A 19639-nucleotide genomic window follows, 5' to 3' on the forward strand; every position below is an offset into this window, starting at 1 on the left:
TAGCAGATGTGCAGCAGCGTGACTTGCCTCCGTTGAGTACAGGGCTTGCGGCAGCTGAAGTGACAGAGCAGCTCAAAGTGTTGCAACGGGCAGCTCTTTCCAAGACGGCGATTTTTCCTGGTTTGCGCCTAGCAGATTCGAAGGCAGGCACTTGCACGCCGCAAGAAGATGCACAGCAGCAAAAGGAGCAGCAACAGGAGCAGCATCAGCAGCTTCAACAGGAGCAGCATCAGCAGCTTCAACAGGAGCAGCATCAACAGCAAAAGGAGCAGCATCAGCAGCTTCAACAGGAGCAGCATCAGCAGCTTCAACAGGAGCAGCATCAACAGCAAAAGGAGCAGCATCAGCAGCTTCAACAGGAGCAGCATCAAAGGGGGCAGTGCTCGCCTTTAGTCCATGGTAGCTGCGCAGAGCCTGTTGCTGCGACAGCCTCGCGTGCGCAGGAAGAAGGCTTTTCTGTTGTGCATGCAGCAGCGGCGTCTTCTGGAGGAGTCTGTACGCCTCTGGCCGCTGCAGTGTCTTCTTCTTCTTCTCATAACACCAGCAAGGCAAGCCGTTGTGCTCCAGTGACATTCACGCAGCGCAGCATGATGCGAGGCTTTCAAGAAGGCAGCGAGGCATCCGAGAAGACGGCGAAGGAGAGGCGTTCCTCGGCAGACTTCGCTGGGAGCAGCAGCAGCGGGGGGGGAGGGGGAGGGGTATGGGGAATGCGTCACAGGCTGCCGTTGTTGCATCACGTGGATCAGTGCATGTCTTCGAAGGGAGGCATGAGCAAGCGGCAGCGCGTGTTTCTCTCGGAGAGTATGGGGTGTGTCGAGGAAGAGAAGAGAAAAGCGGGGGGGGCAGGAATAGCTCCCTTGACACGACTGCCCCTGTGGCAGCAAGAGACGCCGTACGCAGAAACTCCCAGGAAGCTGAATTTGACCTCCTTTGTGGGGGAGACGTGGACGAATCGCTCGAAGGGAAAATTCATCATTGTCGTGAGACGGCTGCCCTTTGACATTCGCACCACTCGAAACTGCCTCGCGAGAATCGAATGTCTGCTCCTTGGGCAGCAAGAAGGTTCATCCTGCTCCTCTTCCTCGTCATCGTCATCCTGCTCCTCTTCCTCGTCATCGTCATCCTGCTCCTCTTCCTCGTCCTCGTCATCCTCCTCCCCACTGACTGGAGAAAGTAGGGAGGAAGGAGGAGGCGGCAAGAGCAAGAGCAAGAGCAAGAGCAGCAGCAGCAGCAGCAGGAGCAGCAACAGCAGCCTGAGCAAGAGCAGCAAGAGCAACAGGAGCAACAGGAGCATTTTCCTCTCTGGGGGGAAGGGCGAGGAGGAGCGGGGGAAGAGTGGCGAGATGGTGTCGACAGGAGAGACACAGCCTTCGTCCGCTTCCTTGGATGCTCTTGGAGAGTCTGAAGTGTTTCTGCCAGAGCCGCTTCGCAGCCTTTCTTCTCTTGGTCCGCAGAAGCAGCGGCGATGCAACGGGGAAGAAGGCTTTCTAGGCAGCAGCCACTCCCTCGACGATCTCGGGAGATTCGCCTCGCAAGGATCTTCAGGAACGACTGCTAGCTGCGGATGGGGCGCAGCAGGAGACACAGAAGGCGATCCAGACAGCTGCAGGCGAGATGCCTTCCGTCTTCGCTCCTTAGCTCTTGCCAGAGAACTCCTCCGACGCGTTCGCAGCGAAATGCAACTCGTGCCTCAAAGAGGGAAAGCCATACGCAGTCTCCTTGAGGCTCCTGTCGGATGCGCCCCCCCCCCCACAGGGGGGCTTCCCGTCACGAGCCACTCCGAGACTGCCTTGCTGCATCTTTCCGCAGAACAAAAAGCATCATCTTCGAGCCTCCCCTCCCCTGACGTGCCGACAGAGCAGCACCAAGAGCAGCAACAGAAGCACAAACAAGAGCAGCAACAGAAGCACAAACAAGAGCAGCAACAGAAGCACAAACAAGAGCAAAAAGAGGCCGGTGATGACGATGAATGTGCTGCTTCAGCGGATGCGGCTGCTGCTCCCTCGCGCGTCCTCTCTGAGAACAAAAAGATGGCCATGTCAGAGAATGCCTCGGGGAGGGGGGGAGGGGGGTCGACGCATGCGTTTTCGAGCAGCAGCGAGCAGCAGCCGCTACTACTCGACGGATCAGGGAGCTCTGGAAGGGGAGGAACGGGGGGGGGCATAGGGGGTGACCCCTCCTCAGAGGATTCTAGAGGCGACTGCGACAAACAGAGCACCCCGGCTGACGGGCTTGTCGTGTTGAGCGGAGCAGATATTGCGTGGGATATTGCGACTACTTTGAAGCCTTACGTTCCATGCGTGACGATTTCAGACATAGGCCTTGTTGCGGAGGATATGGGATTGACTGGAAGCGAGCAGCATCTGATGCAGCAACGTGTGCTTGACACTGTCAAAAGACAGCATCCGAATGTCTACCCCATCACGCTGAGCAAGGATGCGCGAAGAGAATGCTACTCGGAGCAAATCCTCAATACGCTTTTCCACTGTCGGACTCCTCCAGTCGGTAAGAGGATGCCGCTGCGAAATCGCTCAGACAGACAGACAGAGGATATGCGTATGCGGGAGGGAAAGAACGGAGATGCAGGGGGGGAGCGGGGGGGGACGTGTGTTGAGGGGTGTGTCTCTCGGCAGCTTTGCGAGAGAGAGGGAGACAAGGAGAGAGAGGGAGACAGAGGGATAGAGGAAGACAAGGAGAGAGAGGGATAGAGAGGGAGACAGAGGGAGAAAGGGAGACAAGGATAGAGAGGGAGAGAGAGAGGGAGACAGAGGGATAGAGAGGGAGAGAGAGGGAGGGAGAGAGGGAGAGAGGGATAGAGAGGGAGGGAGAAAGGGAGAGAAGGATAGAGGAAGACAGGGAGAGAGGGAGACAAGGATAGAGGGGAAGAGAGAGGGAGACAAGGATAGCGGGAGAAAGGAAGAAAGGGAGAGAGAGGGAGAGAGAGGAAGAAAGGGAGACAAGGATAGAGAGGAGGAAAGGGAGGCAAGGATAGAGAGGAGGAAAGGGGGAAAGGGAGGGCAAGTGTTAATTTTGTAGTTGCTTAGTTACGGAGTGTAGCACACCAGGGGGCACCTCGGAAAGCCTTAGCAAGGACGGGGGGAGTTGAAGTAAAGAGCTGGCGAAACACAAAATAAAGAGGCAAGGCGCTTTCGGGTAGCTCTAAGAGTCTTTGACACGACCATCGCGAACACTACAGCCGCCATCTGCAGGATTTTTTGGAGGGGCTAATTGTTTGCTCGACGGCATTTTTCTGCTTCGTCTGTTAAATGCCGCTAAGATGCCGTTCGTGCAAACAATTGCATGCGCTGTCTTGTCTTCCTCGCTTTCCAGGGACGGGCTTTTCTCACCTGGACTGGCAGGGGTATGTGCGTATGAATGAAGAGTTTGCCAAGGCAGTGGAGCAGGTTTACTCTGAGGGAGACGTTATCCTCGTGTACGACTATCACTTCATGCTGCTTCCTCTCATGCTGAGGCAGGTAAAAAAGCAAGCATGCAGTACGCATGCAGGCACGCATGCAATAAGCGTGCAATAAGCATGCAGGCACGCATGCAATAAGCGTGCAATAAGCATGCAGGCACGCGTGCAGGCACGCATTACGCATGCAGGCATGCATTACGCATGCATGCAGACACGTAGGCATCCATTACGCATGCATGCAGACACGTAGGCACGTAGGCACGCGTAGACACACAGTTCACGTTGCAGAGAGCAAGACCTTTGAATCTTCGCGTCTTCACCACTCCCGTCGGTTGCAGGCAGTCCTCTCGATGTAATAGGCCTCTACTGCCGCACTCAACGGACAGATAGGAGATTTATAGCGCGAGAGGCAGACAAACAGACAGACAGACTGACAAACTGACATACATACATACATACATTCACAGAGAGAGAGTTGCTGCAGCTACAATCAGGGACGAAAAAAACACCACACAGCACTTGAGAACGTTTTGCGGCAAATATGTCTTTTCGTATTGCTTTTGCTATGTTTTCTTCGCATTGCATATTGGGGGAGGCTGGGGTTTGTATTTTGGGGTGTATGTGAGGTGAGGAGGTGTGTATGCAAGCCTTGACCTGTAAGGCGGTGCCTCTCTTTCTTTCTTTTTCTCCCTTTCTCTGTATCTCTTTCTTGATTCTTTTCTCTCCCTCTCTATCTCCCTTCCTCTCTATCTCTCTCCCTCTCTATCTCTCTCCCCCTCTATCTCTCTCCCTCTCTATCTCTCTCCCTCTCTATCTCTCTCCCTCTCCATTCTTGTTGCTCTTTCCCCTTTCTCTTCACCCTCTTCTCTTTCTCTTTTTGCGAGATTCTAGGAAGCAGAGAAGGTATGACAGCGCGGCCTATGGAATACCCAGAGCACATGCCGCTTTGTCCAGTGCGCCTCTTTGCTGTATATATGTACATGTATGTATATTTATGTATATTTATGTATATTTATATATATACATGCATGCATATATCTCTATGACTGTCTTGTAGGCGATCCCCAAAGCCACCATTGTTGTCCACTGGGCAACAGTATTTCCGAGCAGCGAAATGTTTAGGATTTTGCCGCAGCGAGAGGCTTTGTTGAGCGGCTTGCTTGGGGCAGATCTTATTACCTTTCAGGCGTATGCGTTTCATCGGCAGTTCGCCAACACCTGCAGAATGCTGAAGGGATCTGGAGGGCTTGCAGGTATGTGGAGTTGCTAGGGGAAGGGAGAACGCGCGAGTGGCAGATGTGGCATGCCCCTGTAGCAGCTTATTAGGCACGCAATCATTAGGCGCTAAATAGGCCTTCTTGTGCTGCCGCTCTTTTACTTTCTTTTGCCCCCTTCTTCCTCCTGTGCAACCTTCCGTTTCAACAATGCGCACGTTTCTAGCACATGTACAGGCTGAACTTTATGCGGGACTGCTTGTTCGCGTGTTTAATGGGGGGTGGTAAGAGTCCTCGTGAACGCCGTCGGTGGAGGCGTGCGGTTAAAAATTCTCTAGGAGTCTCGTGTTCTCGAGGGGTAACTGTGTAATTACGGCTAGCTAGCTCGCCTCGAGATAGACACAGCGCACAGGGCAGTGAATCGAATTCTTCTGGATAAATCGCCTTCAGGCCATGCCTCATGCTCCCTCTTCTCCTCAGGAATGCTCCTCTCGATTGCATGGGTTGTGCGTGTCTTCTGCATGCACACTCATGTACATCTGCTCATCCATGTACATGTACATATAGATATCTATTTACACACAAGCACATACATATATACACAGTGAGACACACAAACAGATAGAACAATAATTTACTGAGGGACACTCAAAAACATCGATCTCTTGCTGCGCATTTCCTTTTCATAAAGGCAGCGCGTTGTTGTTGTTTTAGTGGTCTCCACAGTCTCCTCTTCAGTCTCAGTGGTGTCTTTGTGTGTGTGTATGTGTGTAGATGTTTGCATATATATACGTATGTGTATATGTGTATGTGTATACATGTATGTGTGTGAATATACGTTTATGTGTACATGTAAATGTGTACATACGTCTGCGTGTGTATCTGTGCCTATATGTACACATATATATCTATATATCCACATATATACACATATATATGTATGTGCCTATATCTCTATGAACACAACATACCTATATACATATATATATGTACATAGTTATGGATTCTCTGGTGTCTCGTTTTAGGTGTACGGATAGCTATTGTTCCTCGAGGCCTCGATCCAGCCCCTTGGCTGCAGCAAATGCGGCTGCAGAAGTCTGGGGGCGCTGCGGATTGGGAAGAGTTGCGGGAGAAGTTGGGGGGTCGCACTGTATTTGTCTCAGTTGACTCAATTAGCGCCAACAGCGGCATTCCCCATAAGATGGTTGCCTTTCGGCACTTCCTTCAGGAGCATCCCGAGTACATTAACCGCGTAGTGTTTGTCCAGGCTGCAATCACGGATAGCACGGTCAGACAGAAACGCTCAAGGGGCCACGTTGCATGCAGGGAAACGCACTATTGCAGACACGCATCATGTTGCATGCAGGGAAACGCACTATTGCAGACACGCATCATGCTGCGTGCAAGGAAACGCACTATTGTAGACACGCACACCTAGGGGCAGGAGCCAGCTAGCGCCGTTGAGGGAGGCCTACAAAATAGCTTTTTGACACCCTTCGAACTGCCCCCACCGTGTCGACTCCCGAAAGCGAACGGCAGATACACAAGGAGGCGCAGTGCTCTGATGATGCTTCTGACGGCATTTGCACAGGCCCCCGACACGTTTCTTGACCAAGATCCTCGTCAGTTGCTCAGTGAAACAGAATGCCACGAGCTGCTCTCTCAGGCAAGACACAACTTCGCCATCTTCTAGAGCTTCCTCCCCTCTAAAACACCACCCCGTTTAGTGGCTCCTTTTCCACGCATGCGCACCTCGTTTGCATGCATATCTCTGCACATATGAATAATGGTATGCATGCATGCATAGATATTTGATCCTCTGATGCCTGCCATGTTGTGCTCTCTCTGTCTGTGTGACTATCTGTCTGTCTGTTTGTCTGTTTGCTGTCTGTGTGTCTATCTTTCTTTCTTTCCTTCTTTATTTCTTTCTCTCTCTCTACACATTTATCTGATGGCCTTGCCTGTATGAATCCTGTTAGTAAAAGGCCTTCGCCTGTGCTTCTTCCTGCGCGATCGCCGCGCATACACTGCAGTAACCTCGGTTGCCGACCCCTCTTTCCTCATTCTCTCCCTCCCCCACTGTCTCCCGTATATTATTCTCCTCTTTTGCAGCCTTCGCCTGCCTCCCTTGCCGCACACAGTAGAGGGAGGTTACCCTGAGGCGCTAAGGCCACATCGTGCAGTACGCAGAGAAGCATTTCGACTGCACAACTGCTGCTGCAGATTTTTTTTCGTGTTGCTCTCCTTATGGCTCTCAGGTGTATCACTTCGTGGGCTGTATCAACTCCGAGTTTGGAGCAGTGGCGAGCCAAGCCGTGCATTTTCTTACGGTACCTTGGACGGCGGAGGGCCTCTCGCCTCTCTTTGCCTGTGCAGATGTCTGCCTGGCGACGTCTGTGAGAGAATCTTTCTCTTGGGCTGCCTACGCCTTTATTCTCTGCCAAAAGTTCAGCAACAAGGGAGTCTTGGTGCTGTCTGAGTTCTCTGGATCGGCGCAGGTAACTATAGCTCGAGGACGGGAGACACACGTCAAATTTCCCTTAGTCTTCAGAGGGCTTGACGCAGGGGCAGCAGTTTCCTCGAGTGGCACCTTCACAGTGCAGTCATCTAGATGCGTCTTTTTATACGGCTACACATGCGGCTCCATTTCCTCCTCTTACTACCTTCCCCCTTCCCCCTTCCCCCTCCCTTTCGAATCATTTCCCAAAAGGCTCAGCGCTTCGCTTGTGGCTTTGGGGCAGCCACCAGAGGCAGCAGCTGCCGCTGCACCTGCATGCGCTCGTTGCTTCTCCAACTGCACCCTTGCTGCTTCCTGACGACGGCACACAGCCTCTCTCTCTACCGCTGGAATCCATGCCTCCGTCTTTCTGCTTCTTCCAGAGGGGGAGTGGCGTGCAAAGAAGAATGAACTCAGACTTCGCTAGCTCGATAATGTAGCCGTGAGTGCTGCTGCCGCTGTGGCATGCGTTGGGGCATCAGGCACTGGGAGCTGGAGCCTTGATGGTCAATCCTTGGAATGCGCGCGCTTTCGCTGCTGCTCTACACGACGCCGTAAACATGTCTGAGCAAGAACGGGCAGAGCGGCACGCGTATGCTTATCGATACTGCACCAAGCATTCGGATAAAATGGTATTCGTTAGCCCCCATCTTTCCCTCCCCCTTCTCTGGCCTCCAATAACAACACCCCCCCCTCCCCTTCCCCTTCTGCTCTTCCCCTCCCTCTACCCCCAATCACCAGGCCTCCCCATAGGAGCCGTCCTCCTCTGCCTCAGCCTGTGCAGGCTGAGGCAGACGATGAGCGGCCTTAGTAGGATATTGAGGCGATACGACTTAAAAGGCGCACAGGCATACAAGCACCCAAACGCTTGCTAGGTCTCAACTAGACACTCAAATTTCTTAGGGACGCACAGAAAGACTGCATCGAGAACGCACTGCATTCCCTCCAGAAGGCTTTTTGTTCATGGCGTTCATCGACGCTATTTCAGTTGAGGCCATGAAATGCCTCAATTTCTTGGTTTGCTGTTTTTCTGCAGTGGGCACGCCAGCTACTGACAGAGCTGGGAACTGTCTTGAGGACCCCTTCTCGCGAAGGCCAGATTTCCGGGGAAACTGCTTCTGCCTAGCCCAGTCTCAGAGACACAGATGCCCCTCTACGAGCTTGCGCTTGCATGCAGCGCGAGCAGCATCCACGTGTATGTACATATAGGCATCGGCCCTCGAAGTCGAGCAAAATGCACTAGCCTTTAGGTTAGCCCTTGTAGCAAGGCAGTGGCCGGCTCTTACGCGCCGAGCGTGTTGCAGGTTTTTCGCACTCAATTCCAAGTCTCGCCTCCTCTCTGTTCTTCGGAGATTTTGCTGCACACTGTAACTCTGAAAAACTAAGTGGCCTCCAGAAGAGAGAGAGACAGAGCAGCCAGCACCACGCGCAACAGTAGCAGACCACGGAAACAAGCATGCGAGCTGCTGCTCTCGGGTAGACAGAGAGAGGATTAAACACTCACTTTTCTGTGCACGTCTCGCTCGGCGGGTTGACACACGGAGACGTGCCATGAAACACACACCCCATCCGACGGCGGTCAAGCCTCGTGGAAGGGGTTTCCCGCTGTTTCTGATTGCATAAAGGCAACGGAATGTCTTTGGAGTGACGATGTATTTTTGGACACGTAGGAAACCTCTGCGGCCTGAGCGTTCACGGTGCCTGACAAATGTTCGTCGGCATGTGTAGGCGTAATACGTCTGTCGCTTCATGCAAGAAAGAAAATACTGGACTTGGGGTGTCTTCCCCGCAGCCCCTGCTATGCATGTTCTTCCTCTGTCTCCGTCAGTCTGTCTGTTTATATGTTTGCATGCGTCGCAGGCACATGTCTTGCCCCTTCTTGAACGTGCATTTCTTTTCTCGAGCCGTTGAGTGGTAGCTCCACTAGCCTTTCCTGCACGCACGGGTGGCTGTGCCGCTGTCTGCCGCGTGTCACGCGCTGTGCTTTGCGCCACAACTCCCGCTGTTTCTGTTGCTGAGCAAATCCGGTGCATGCCAAAACTGAGGCTTCGGCCGCTGCCTCGGGCTCCCCCCGAAGTCAGTGTGCCTGTCTGCGTCTGCTGCATCGCGCTAAGGAGCACAGTAGCAAGGGGCACATACGGAATGCCAAACTTTAGCCGAAGGGCTGGCTCAAGAGAGAGCTTTTACACTAAAGCCTTCATCATCGGGGTTAGCAATAAAGCCCCAAATTTTTGGAACTACCGCAAGTTTGCTCAATCCATAACTCCCGTAAATTTCATCGCGTACATGCAATATATCTGCTACCTGCACTTCCGAATGGCAGGAGGACCAGCGGCACCAACAACAGCAACACAGTCGGTGCAAGAAAGAGCGTTGCAGCACCGCATAGAGAAACTACAGGCCGTACTCCCACTTAATCTGTCGTATCCGGTGTACGTGTGTGTATGTGTATGTGTATGTGTGTGTGTGTGTGTTTGTGTGTGTGTTTGTGTGTGAGTAGCCCTTTTTCTGAACTCCCTGTGCAGCGCCGCTCAGAGAGCCCTGCCGAATAAGCCCTTCCGTTATTTAGGCCTACAGCTAGATCCGCCCTTTGCGTAAACGTGGCACGCACACGCACAGCTGCCTTTCTAGACGCTCATGTGTGGTTCCTTGGTGCGTGTCGACAGCTAGCCAGGGGGTGGCAGGCGCGAAGACTAGACCCAAGGCGGAGGGGGGGTAAGGGCGGAGGAGAAGCCAGCGCCAGGGCCAGCAGAAAATCCCCAAGAAAAATGCAATGGGCTGCACATGAGACACAATGGGCTAGGCGAGCGATGAGAGCTGTTTGCATCAGATCTATGTTTTCCATCTATTTTAACCTAACAAGCTACGCTCCGTAGCACCATCCACAACATGCATCCGTGTCTGCTGCTTGCTTCTTCGTGTCTTCCAAAGTCAAAAGACTTGGTTCTCAAATGCCAAGCTCTCGCGAACCGTAAGTGTCAAGGAGTGTCAGTAGATCCCGCTTCTCCGTGAAGGAGAGCCGCTGGACGGGGCAGGAGCGAACACCCTCTGCGCACTGCCGCACGTCCTATTACGGAGCCCCTAAAAAAGCTTATTTTTGGCAAAAACGCTAGCGCTAGGAACCTAGTTGGCTTTGGGAAGGCAGACCGAAGAGGGCAAGTGAGGAGACAGCGCACGAGCACACGTGCAGTGAGCGTGCCGTGTGGGCTTTCCTTCACTCCCAGCGGCGGCGAATTGCAATAAACAAATGTTTTCCAGCGAAATAAGTGTTATTTCACCGGAAGCCGCAAACAAATCGTTCACGAAGAATAGAGAGACAGTGCTGCGTCCTGCTTTCTCTTACCCTCCTGCCCTTGCAATGTCTCCCTCTCCCCCCCGTCGGCGGTTAGGGGCCTTTCCGTCTTCCTCTCCGTCTCGGCCGCAGAAGTTACCCTGTTTTTATTATTCTGCTTTCTCTCAATTGTTTTGGAATGTACTTTTGAGGTCTGAAGGAAAAACGCACCAGCTCAGTGGACGCCCGGGACTGAGGCTTCGGGAGGAACACCGCGTTCATCGCAGAGCAAACGCCTTCCATTTTTCAGCCTATCCACACACTGAACGAAATGTCGCTCCTCAAAGCCGCAGTTGCGGTTTCTCTCGTTGGGCTGTACTCCGGCCCTGCTTCTGTCATCAGGCAAGCGCGAGAAACACGCTTGAAATTCCTAGAGACTCCTGATCGTAGTCGTACATCGGTTATGCGGCATTTGATGTGCGCCCTCCTCGTACCTTCTCTCGACCCTCCGTGTGTTGTACGTGAATATAGATGCGTGTGGTTTGTGTGTGCCTTCAGCAGCCAGGAAAGTAAGGGATTTTTCCGCCTGAGTAGTACCTCCTGCCTCCTTTACCCCCGTTTGGCGGGCAGTGCCACCGCTGTGCTCGCGGTCTCGTAACGAAGTTTCCTGGTTCTCGTCTTCTAGGCTCAATAATTCTGCCCTGCTTTCGCTTTCTCCCAGTCTGCCTCCTCCCGCTCATGGCTCTGCCGTGTCACGCCTTGTTGCTTTGCAGCCACCTGCTTTGAGCAGGGCGTCGATTACCACGGCTATGATATCCTCACCCTAAGCGGCGTGGGCAGCCCTTCGCTCTGCATGGAGAGCTGCGGCCTCTCTGGAGATTGCCGCTACTGGTCGTGGAACTCGGAAACAAATACGTGCTATCTGAAGTCGGCGGGAGCCTTCGTGAATCGCACAAACGCAGAAAAAGTCATCTCAGGCCCCAGAAGTTGCCACGACGAAGATGGATGTACGCCGCCTATTTGCCTGAACTCTGAGAGGAGTCGCAGCGGCTCCGCAGGGCCTTGCTCGCCCAAGGGTGGCCTCGCTAGCCGGAGCGTGCTGCCTAGTTGTTGCAAACGCATAGCCTCCCTCCCTCCCCAACATGCAACACACACACACGCACACACACACACACGCAACATGGCGCTCGCGCAATCGCTGATGCACTCCCTCTTGCCTCTGTCTGTCAGCAGGCTTCAGCGAGGGGGTAGACTACCTGGGCTACGATTTAACGCGCATCGAGGGCCAGGAAGTGGCCTCGGCTGCCGCCTGCCAAGCCCTCTGCGTGGCTGAACCCAAATGCGCATTCTTCAGCTACAAGATTTCTAGCAAGGACTGCTACTTAAAGACGGCAGCCGCCCCCATGGGACGTGCAGTAGACGCAAACGTCATCTCAGGGCCAAGAGACTGCTCGCAAGTCAGCACAGCCGACGAGGCTCCTGGTGACGCGTACGATCTCCCGAGCGGAAACTGCGCGGAGGGCAGCACAGAGTACAGAGGCCGTGACATCGACGTTCGAAAGAACGTTCGCAGTGCCGCCTTCTGCCAGCAGCTGTGCGCCGCCAACACCGCCTGCTTCCACTGGACGTGGGACAGAAACCGACACATATGCTACCAGAAGGACGAATTCGCCACAGAATTCAGATCTACCGGCAGGCATACTCTCGGCAAGGTGTCCGGCGCGAAGGACTGCATTCCTCTGAACCCTGGTATGGAGGGAGGCCTCGCAAGTTCCCGCCGCGTATTTTTTTGGAAGCGCCAAGCTTATGCGCGATTCGCATGAAGCGTCCTCTGGCTGTTGTCGCAGTGTGGCGCGTGCTGGCCATGAAGGGGGAGTCAGAGTGGCGAGGGAGGGGGGGGGCGGGGGGGCGATAGGGGATTCGAGCGAGGCGGGGATTGGAGGGAAGGGGAAGGGGTTCTAGGTGACCTTTCCCCTCCGTTACCCTCTCTCAACAGAGGTGCCTTGCCGCTAATGGGGTGACGCGCGCCGGCAACAATAGAGATTTGACGGCAGATTCTTTGCGCGCGCTCGTGTACAGGCTGCCAGATGCTGGACACGACGTTCTTGGGCACTGCCAAGCGCCAGCTGCGAAATTCTGCAACCTACGAGGCTTGCCAGCACAACTGCCAGATGGACAGCACCTGCCACTACTGGACTTGGGATTTGTACAGCAAGCTCTGCGTGCTGCGAGATGAGGCTCCCTACGGATACGTCACCGACGCTTCAACCGTTGGCATCCTCGCAGGCCCCAAGTACTGCCCTAATGACGGTAAGGCGGCTGGGGGAAGAGAGGCAGTGCGACGCCTCTCCGAGTCGCTAGTGCTCTCTTCTCTGCGGCTAAATCAGCCTGAGGCTGCTTGTTCGCGCGTGCATGTTCGTGCCAGACGTCTGCATAGAGCAGGCGGACTATGTGGGCTACGACCTGGAGGCGATCGAAGACGGCAGCGTCTTAAGCGCTGTGGCTTGCCGCACCATATGCCGCCACACCGAAGGCTGCGAGTTCTGGACCTGGGTAAAAGCGACGAAGAACTGCTACCTCAAGACTGAAGACGCGCTCCTGGGGAAGACCAATGGGCTTTCTAGCATTGGGAGGTTCTCCGGGCCAAGAGAATGCTTCATGCAATATGGTTAGCCACATGCAGAGGGCGGGAACGCTCTGAGTCGCGTGGAAGCGGTAGCGAATAGGGGCGTAAAGGGGGGTTAGAGAGGGTAACACAGAGAACTTGGGTGTGCCTCCACAGTGAGCGGAGCTGGCGAATGGATCGAAAGCTCCATAAGTAGCCCCTGGCTCTAGCGGCCGAGGCTTCCTGTTAGCGCGAGGAGTTAGGTTTGCTGGATAAGGCTCACTCTTGGTGCTGCCCTCTTGCTTGGCTGCTTACGTGCTCACATGGTTTGGGAGGGGGGGAGGGAAGGGGGTGTTGTTGCTGCTGCTGCTGCTGCACGAAAATCCATGGCTCACGCAGTTTGCGCGTCTCCTGGGTATGTCTTTAGGGTGTCTGGAACCGAATACGGCGTACCTTAGTCCCACGAGCACGCAGGTAAAGAACGTGACTGGCTTTAAAGACTGCGAAAGTCGCTGCAAACAGAGCACCGACTGCAGCCACTGGACCTTCTTACCGACAACAATGACTTGCATCCTCCTGGCCTCGACGGATGCACAGCAGAAGGTTCCTCTGGATGGCGCGCTGTCTGGATCGGACTGCGACACCACGAAGACGACAAACGAGTATAAGTGCCTGACTCTTGGCGTTCGATACAAGAATGCAGAGATGGTACGCCCTCTGAAGCCTGCAACACACACACACACGTCTCTAAGGGGGTGATTCTCAGGTTTAATTGGAAAGTCTTTCAAGGTCGCACAAGGAAATTCCGTCGGTACACCCCTTTTGCGAGGCCTTTCGCCGCGCCAATGCGCAGAGAGGGGGCTAGTGGGGGGCGGAGAGGGGGACGGGTGTGTGTGTCTGTGTGTCTGTGTGTCTGTGAATGTATGCGTGTGGAAGTAGGGGGGTTGTGTTCAGAGAAGGGTCTAGTAGGGAGGCGGAGAGGGTGACAATGGTTTGTATGTGTGTGTGTGGAAGCGGGGGCTTAGGGTAGAGAAAGCAATGCACATGGTGAAGGGCCCTTGTTCAGCGATAAGTTTTGTCTCTGGCGAATGGCTCTGGCTTCCTTCAGGCTTTGATCAGTGGTGCTGCTAATGCGAACGATTGCCACTACGAATGCAACAACAACGTGTCTTGCGAGGCGTTTACATTCGAGGAGGGCGTGGGCTGCTACCTGTATGACAAGGATCCGAGCCAGCTGACTGCTTATCCTTTGGACTTCCCTACGGCGTCATCAGGAACTCCCAAATGTGGACCGTCTTCTGTGGGGGAAGCGGACACTTGCTACGTCGATGGCACTCTTGAAGGTGCCTCCTTCTACGCCTACAATGCAGGGGAGTGCGCTGCTGCCTGCACGGAGGTGCCCAGCTGCATGCACTGGACATACAATCCAAAGAGGCGAAGTGACAGCTGCATCTTCCACAAGGCCGGCGCTACCAAGCAAACATGTCTCGGCAGCACTTCGGGAGGGAAGACCCCGCAGCATGGGACGTACGGGTACTACCGTTACGATGCGCCAGCAGTCACCGTTGCAAACATCGCTTCTGCAGATTTGTGCCGCGCTCAGTGTGCAGACAACGATATGGCTTTCTGGACTTACTACCCTCTTACCCAGACCTGCAAGCTTCATGAAGACGGCAGCTACAATAGAGTCAGGGACCTGAGCGCGGTCTGTGGCACAGTTGTTGCTCCCGCCCAGTGAGCACTTGCCCACCCGCATCCGCGTCTTGCAGCTGCCGTTTCAACGATCGCAGGAGGGCAGCAGGATCGATGACACACGACCGCAAGGACTGCATGCCGTAGAAAGGCAAGACTAGGGCACACCCCTAGGGGTGAGGAGGCTTTGGTGCTGCCTCTGGTTCGCACACAGAGCTGCTACATGCGAGGCCAGCAAGGGGGGATTGCTGGGCCCTGTGCTTGTCAGCTAGGAGAATTCCGCCTACACGTAGCCGTGGCTGCATACACATGGAAATCTTTCCAGCTGCTTGCTGCCACCCAGTTATCTATGGGACCTTATTGGGGTCCTCGACACAAATCGTTTCAAGGTCTTTGGGGAAAACGCAGGTAGTGCAGGATCGCCGCTTCCGCGAGGAAAGGCATCTTCTCTACGCTTGTGGGTGGGTCGCTTAGCCTTAGGCAGCACGTTTTCCGACCGGAATTCGCAGCCGTCGTAGCGAGTTCCACCGCACTACAACGCACTGCTCGGAAGGAAGGTGACCCCCATTGCCCATTCTTGATGAAAAGGGAGGGCTACTGACATATGCCCTGTAGAAAGCTACGCTATCAAGTGACCACACATGTCCCCGTACAGTAGGTAGGAGCTTCTTTAGTGACGTCTCAGCTAAGCTTTCCCTCACGTCCAACTCAGATGGACTTCCCGCGTATGTGCTTTTTGAACTTTTCAATACATTCTTGAGGGCCACTCACGGAGAGCTGCTGCTACCCTAGGCACCACTCAAATTGCACCTCATTCGCTCCGACAGGTAACCAGCTTCCAGTAACAAAGCGCTAGTCCGCGGCTCGATAAAGTAAGCGCAGGGGTGCCAACGTACTCGCGCCACCGGTGTCCACGCCGGTCTGGTACAAAGAGGGTAATCTAAGCCAACTAGGAAAATGTTATCGAGTCAGCGAAACGCCTGTCCAGCAGGCAGAACTGCATGTCTTTCGTGTACATTTCATGCAAGGAAGCCGCCTATCCGTTTGCGACTGGCTTCAGAGGATTCTTCAGATGTAACTCTTGAGCCTTCTTTGGCTTAGAACTGAGTCTGAAGAGTTTCTATCAGTGCGCTTACGCATATGTGTACCAGTTCATTCGCAGCTCAACCGCGTCCTACACAGTTTTGAGCGGCTACTTGACCCAAACGTAACGAGGTAGTACGCGCACACGAGGCTTCGGAACAGAAGAATAGGTACAAGCTGGTAGAAGCTTGGTACCTGTGGAGTTCACAAATAGAAGCAACCTCAAAGTTTCAAAGATTTTGTTACCGTTGTGTTGGACATCCCCAAGAGGTTTCCTGCCTGCATGCATGCAGAATCGACGAATCGTGAATGTCTTTCGATGCCGAATGTCCCTTTGCTTCACAAATTGGCAAAATCGGAATAAATCATATGCTCTGATAGACTTCGTAGCAGCTCTCTTGCCGACAGGAACTGGAACAGCATCCCCTACTACAGAATAGCCACCGGCAGTAGCTGGCCTTCCCGCGGTGCTGTCTGCAGAGCTAGAATAAGTATTCAAGAGTATCATTTGTCATTTTGGAACAAATGGGTCAAAGATTTTCCAGCTGTGCTCAAAGAGGAGCGCGGAACCACACCATGTACCACCCTACCAAGTTGCGGGCTGTTGTTGCTGCAGTTTGTTAGCGGTGCCTCTCCAGTTGACGCGCACCCTCCTTGTGTTGTCTCCCGTAGGAACCTTCTCCTCAATGCACAGGAGCGGCTCTCCCACTACGCCGGCTATCTCTGTGTCGTTATTGCTGTGGCCAAGCCTCACCCTGTTTTATGTCCATGCATGCGCATCACGAACACAGCCCCCAAGACTGCAAAGCAACAGCTCATGCACAAAAAATTAGAGACTGCGCCATAGAAGCCACTCAATTGTCCCCGCAAGAGCCGCCCGAAACCGCAACCTCCCCGTTAGAGGCGTTCTATTTGGGGGCCCCACGCTCAAGGGAGTTTGCATGCATTGCTTCAGGAGCGTATTCTGAGTTCGTGGAGCTTAGTATTTATTGCTGCTCACAGAAGATTAGAAGGCGGACATTGGCGCAGCAGCGCTTCAACAACCCCGCGTTTGCTGTGCTGTGCAGCAGCTGCTCGCCTAGCAGATGGATCAGACTCGGCAGCAGCCTTCGCCTGCAACCTCTGCAGCTGTTGGCAGCAACACCAGCGGCTGCAATGCCAATAGCAGTAGCTGCAATGGGCGGGCAGCGCAACAGCCTCCGACAGAGTATCGGAATCTGCTGCGGAGTCTGACATTCCATCGGGTGCTTTATGTCTCTGAAGCCTTCACAAGTAAGCGGTACAACCCGGGCAGCAACATGCTGCGCAAGAACTACGAGAACTTCGTTCTTCTGAAGCACAAACAGGCTCTCGTTACCCCAGGTACGAAGGGCACTTGCCAGGCAGTGGTTCAACAGGGTTATGTTGCACTTCCAACCGTGCAAAGCTCTACACATGGACGGACAGAGGGTTCCACTGTGCATAAAGAAGAAGACTGGGTGGTGTAATGTGAAAATGGATGGGTAGACACGTGCTTTTCGCATAGTTACAACCTCGTCTACATGAGGGATGGGAGGGGTGATGGTAACTGCGCCAAACTCCATTTCATTCTGCATGCACTCATGAATAATACGCCTGTTTACGAAACGCGCCTTCAGATGCAGACATTTCCGCGATTTCGCCCTCGATTTCCACAGTTTTAATGGTTGATGTTCATCGCATGTGTCTCTTTGCCTAGCTGTAGAGATTGCCTGTGTGAACAAAGGCAAGAGTATGTCTTCCCACGTTTTCCGCATGTTTTTTGTGATTAACGTCTCATGAACGTGCTTGCAGGCCCCAAGAAAGCAAAGGATTTTCCACGGGGTCTGGTGATCGCGTATCCGTCTGGCCACATAGTCTCTGCTGCTACGCGCCAACATTTTGTAGGCTTAGCTGCACCCGACAGCTTTAGGGGGACGGCAAGCAAGGTGCAGACGAGCAGCGGCCCGAGAGATGCCGTCCAAATGTATGCAGACTGGATCCGCAGGAAGTTTCGTTCTCATGAGACAGAGCCTCCCTGCTCTATGAATGGCTGCACGCGGTTCCTGAACTTCATTACAAGGGCGGATCTTCCGCAGCCGTCGCATCTTGCAGAACCGTTGGAGATATATCTGGAAGAATTCCATGATTATATTCATCTTCACTTTCCGCATTGGACGATTGTCTACGACCCTGAGGTGTCTCCGGTCATGGCGATCTGCCGCGTTCGGCAAGATGCAAGCCCTGCGGAAGTGTTGCGCGCATCCGAAGCAGCAGCTGCTGCACTGACGGAGGTCGATCACAAGCAAGGCGAGCCGAATCTATCCGCGGAGCAGTCACAAAGAGAGGCTGTTTCTCATAGGGGAGCTGGAACTCCGCCGCGAACCCTTGAACGGGATGCCATGGAATCTCCAGCTAAGATCCAGCGCCGATCTGCGGAGGCAAACCAAGCCTGGAGTGGTGGAGTTACAGAAGACTTTGCAGCCGCGTCCAGCGGTGACGTCCACAGGGCTCACACTCGAACGGCGAGTCGGCGGTTGATGATTCCGCTGTCTCAGCAGCCGCGGCACCTCTGGCCGCCTTCCTCTAGAGTTGCATCTTATTTCCGTAAGGAGTTATCTCTTGCTGCTATAGCGGCAGCAGGCAGTGAAAGCAATGCCAACAATGGTGCAGCAGCTGCGCCAACCACAACCGCCGCAGCAGCAGCCATGGCAGAGTTGCGTGTAGTTCTCTTGATAGGGGCTGCTCACATCGTGGCTCACTGTCGCAGCCAAGCTACAGTTGCAGGAGCAGGCAACCCAGACTGTGCGGCGGAAACAAACTACAGCCAGGCGGCGACTTCGGCTGCAGTTAGCGACGTCTGGTCTATCCTAAGGTATTTCGTTGGATCTGCAAAGGAGAGATTCGCCTGACATGAGGAGAACGAGAGCCTAACGGGATGCAGGAAGGAAATGTGGCGCTATTGAGGGCTTCTTTAGATCCGTGCACATCGGAAAATCTGCTTGTGACTTTAAAAAATGCACATGCACTCCTGCACCTATAGCCCTTCTGTACGTCGAATGGGCCACAGTCGCGGGATATTTGGCGCGAATCCGCATGTATATGTATATTAATACATATGTACACATGTTGTGGATAGCCCTGGTGTATAACAGTAGGGGGTTCTATTTTCCACGCCCTGCTTCTCTTCGAGACAGAGACAGTTTGCCAGTGAGGAGTTATTTTTTTATTCGAGTTCGCTCGGCCAGTTAGCAGCAGGGGCGTGGAGCGAGAGTGTTTGCGTTGGTTGCAGAGGCAGTTAGAAATGCCCGAGTGCTTGAACAACCACCAGGAGACAGGTTCTCAAGCGAGGGCAGAAGAGCATAGCCAGAATTCGAGCCATAGCTGTTTCACAAGCAGCACACATGTCTGTGTTGTAGATGTGGGAGCAGCGTTGCTTCCCTTACCGCCTCTTAAGATGATTTGCCAGCACGCGTGGCATAGGGTTCAAAATACTTCCCTTGCTTTAGCACGCCTGTACAGGATAGGCTCGTTGCGTGTGGCTCCTGAGTGCATATGCAACGGACAAGCTAGCTAGCGACTCGAAAGCGCGTGGCCTCCCAGCAAGCCTTCTTCAGTTGATGAAAGACATTGGTGCCGCGGCGCAGGATGAGCGCTTCATCGTATGAGGCTTAGGGTCCTAGCCGGCGTGCGCTGCAAATACAAGAAGCCAGGGGCTTCCTTGTGTGCATCTGCCTAATTCAAAACCACGCTGCTGCGTCTTCTGCGCCTCACGAAGTGAGAGCACCATCCTCAATCGCGTCTGCAGTTCTCTCCCCGTTCGTGAAAGATAGCTCTCCACGGCAGCACACTAAACGTAATG

The 19639-nt window shown here is 53.8% G+C and overlaps 3 protein-coding genes across 3 annotated transcripts; all 3 read left to right on the plus strand.

Annotated features, from left to right (window-relative positions):
* Window positions 1-1088: 1088 nt before the first annotated feature.
* Window positions 1089-8255, plus strand: LOC34621776 (probable alpha,alpha-trehalose-phosphate synthase [UDP-forming] 2; the record flags this gene model as incomplete). The annotated part of the gene is made up of 9 exons (XM_026334187.1): window positions 1089-1144; window positions 2216-2505; window positions 3331-3476; window positions 4476-4671; window positions 5658-5920; window positions 6224-6298; window positions 6891-7130; window positions 7612-7761; window positions 8166-8255. Coding segments are annotated over 9 exons (1506 nt in total), but the record flags the coding sequence as incomplete, so codon positions are not given.
* A 2476-nt stretch (window positions 8256-10731) lies between these two features.
* LOC34621775 (micronemal protein 4) lies at window positions 10732-13073 on the plus strand. The gene is made up of 5 exons (XM_026334188.1): window positions 10732-10969; window positions 11174-11476; window positions 11619-12149; window positions 12480-12710; window positions 12826-13073. Exons 1-5 carry the CDS (start codon window positions 10732-10734, stop codon window positions 13071-13073), a joined length of 1551 nt encoding a protein of 516 aa, XP_026189973.1.
* A 3930-nt stretch (window positions 13074-17003) lies between these two features.
* LOC34623502 lies at window positions 17004-18689 on the plus strand. The gene is made up of 2 exons (XM_026334189.1): window positions 17004-17142; window positions 17593-18689. Exons 1-2 carry the CDS (start codon window positions 17079-17081, stop codon window positions 18687-18689), a joined length of 1161 nt encoding a protein of 386 aa, XP_026189974.1. The 5' UTR covers window positions 17004-17078.
* Window positions 18690-19639: the final 950 nt, after the last annotated feature.

This window comes from Cyclospora cayetanensis, unplaced genomic scaffold, assembly GCF_002999335.1.
Source record: "Cyclospora cayetanensis isolate NF1_C8 unplaced genomic scaffold, CcayRef3 CcayRef3_contig_38, whole genome shotgun sequence".
NCBI lineage: Eukaryota > Apicomplexa > Conoidasida > Eucoccidiorida > Eimeriidae > Cyclospora > Cyclospora cayetanensis.

Coding starts and splice junctions, on each gene's coding strand:
- LOC34621775 (XM_026334188.1), top strand. CDS start 10,732: ATGTCGCTCCTCAAAGCCGCAGTTGCGGTTTCTCTCGTTGGGCTGTAC. Junction 12,150..12,479: donor CTGCATTCCTCTGAACCCTG/GTATGGAGGGAG, acceptor GCTCGTGTACAG/GCTGCCAGATGCTGGACACG. Junction 12,711..12,825: donor CAAGTACTGCCCTAATGACG/GTAAGGCGGCTG, acceptor TGTTCGTGCCAG/ACGTCTGCATAGAGCAGGCG.
- LOC34623502 (XM_026334189.1), top strand. CDS start 17,079: ATGCTGCGCAAGAACTACGAGAACTTCGTTCTTCTGAAGCACAAACAG. Junction 17,143..17,592: donor ACAGGCTCTCGTTACCCCAG/GTACGAAGGGCA, acceptor ACGTGCTTGCAG/GCCCCAAGAAAGCAAAGGAT.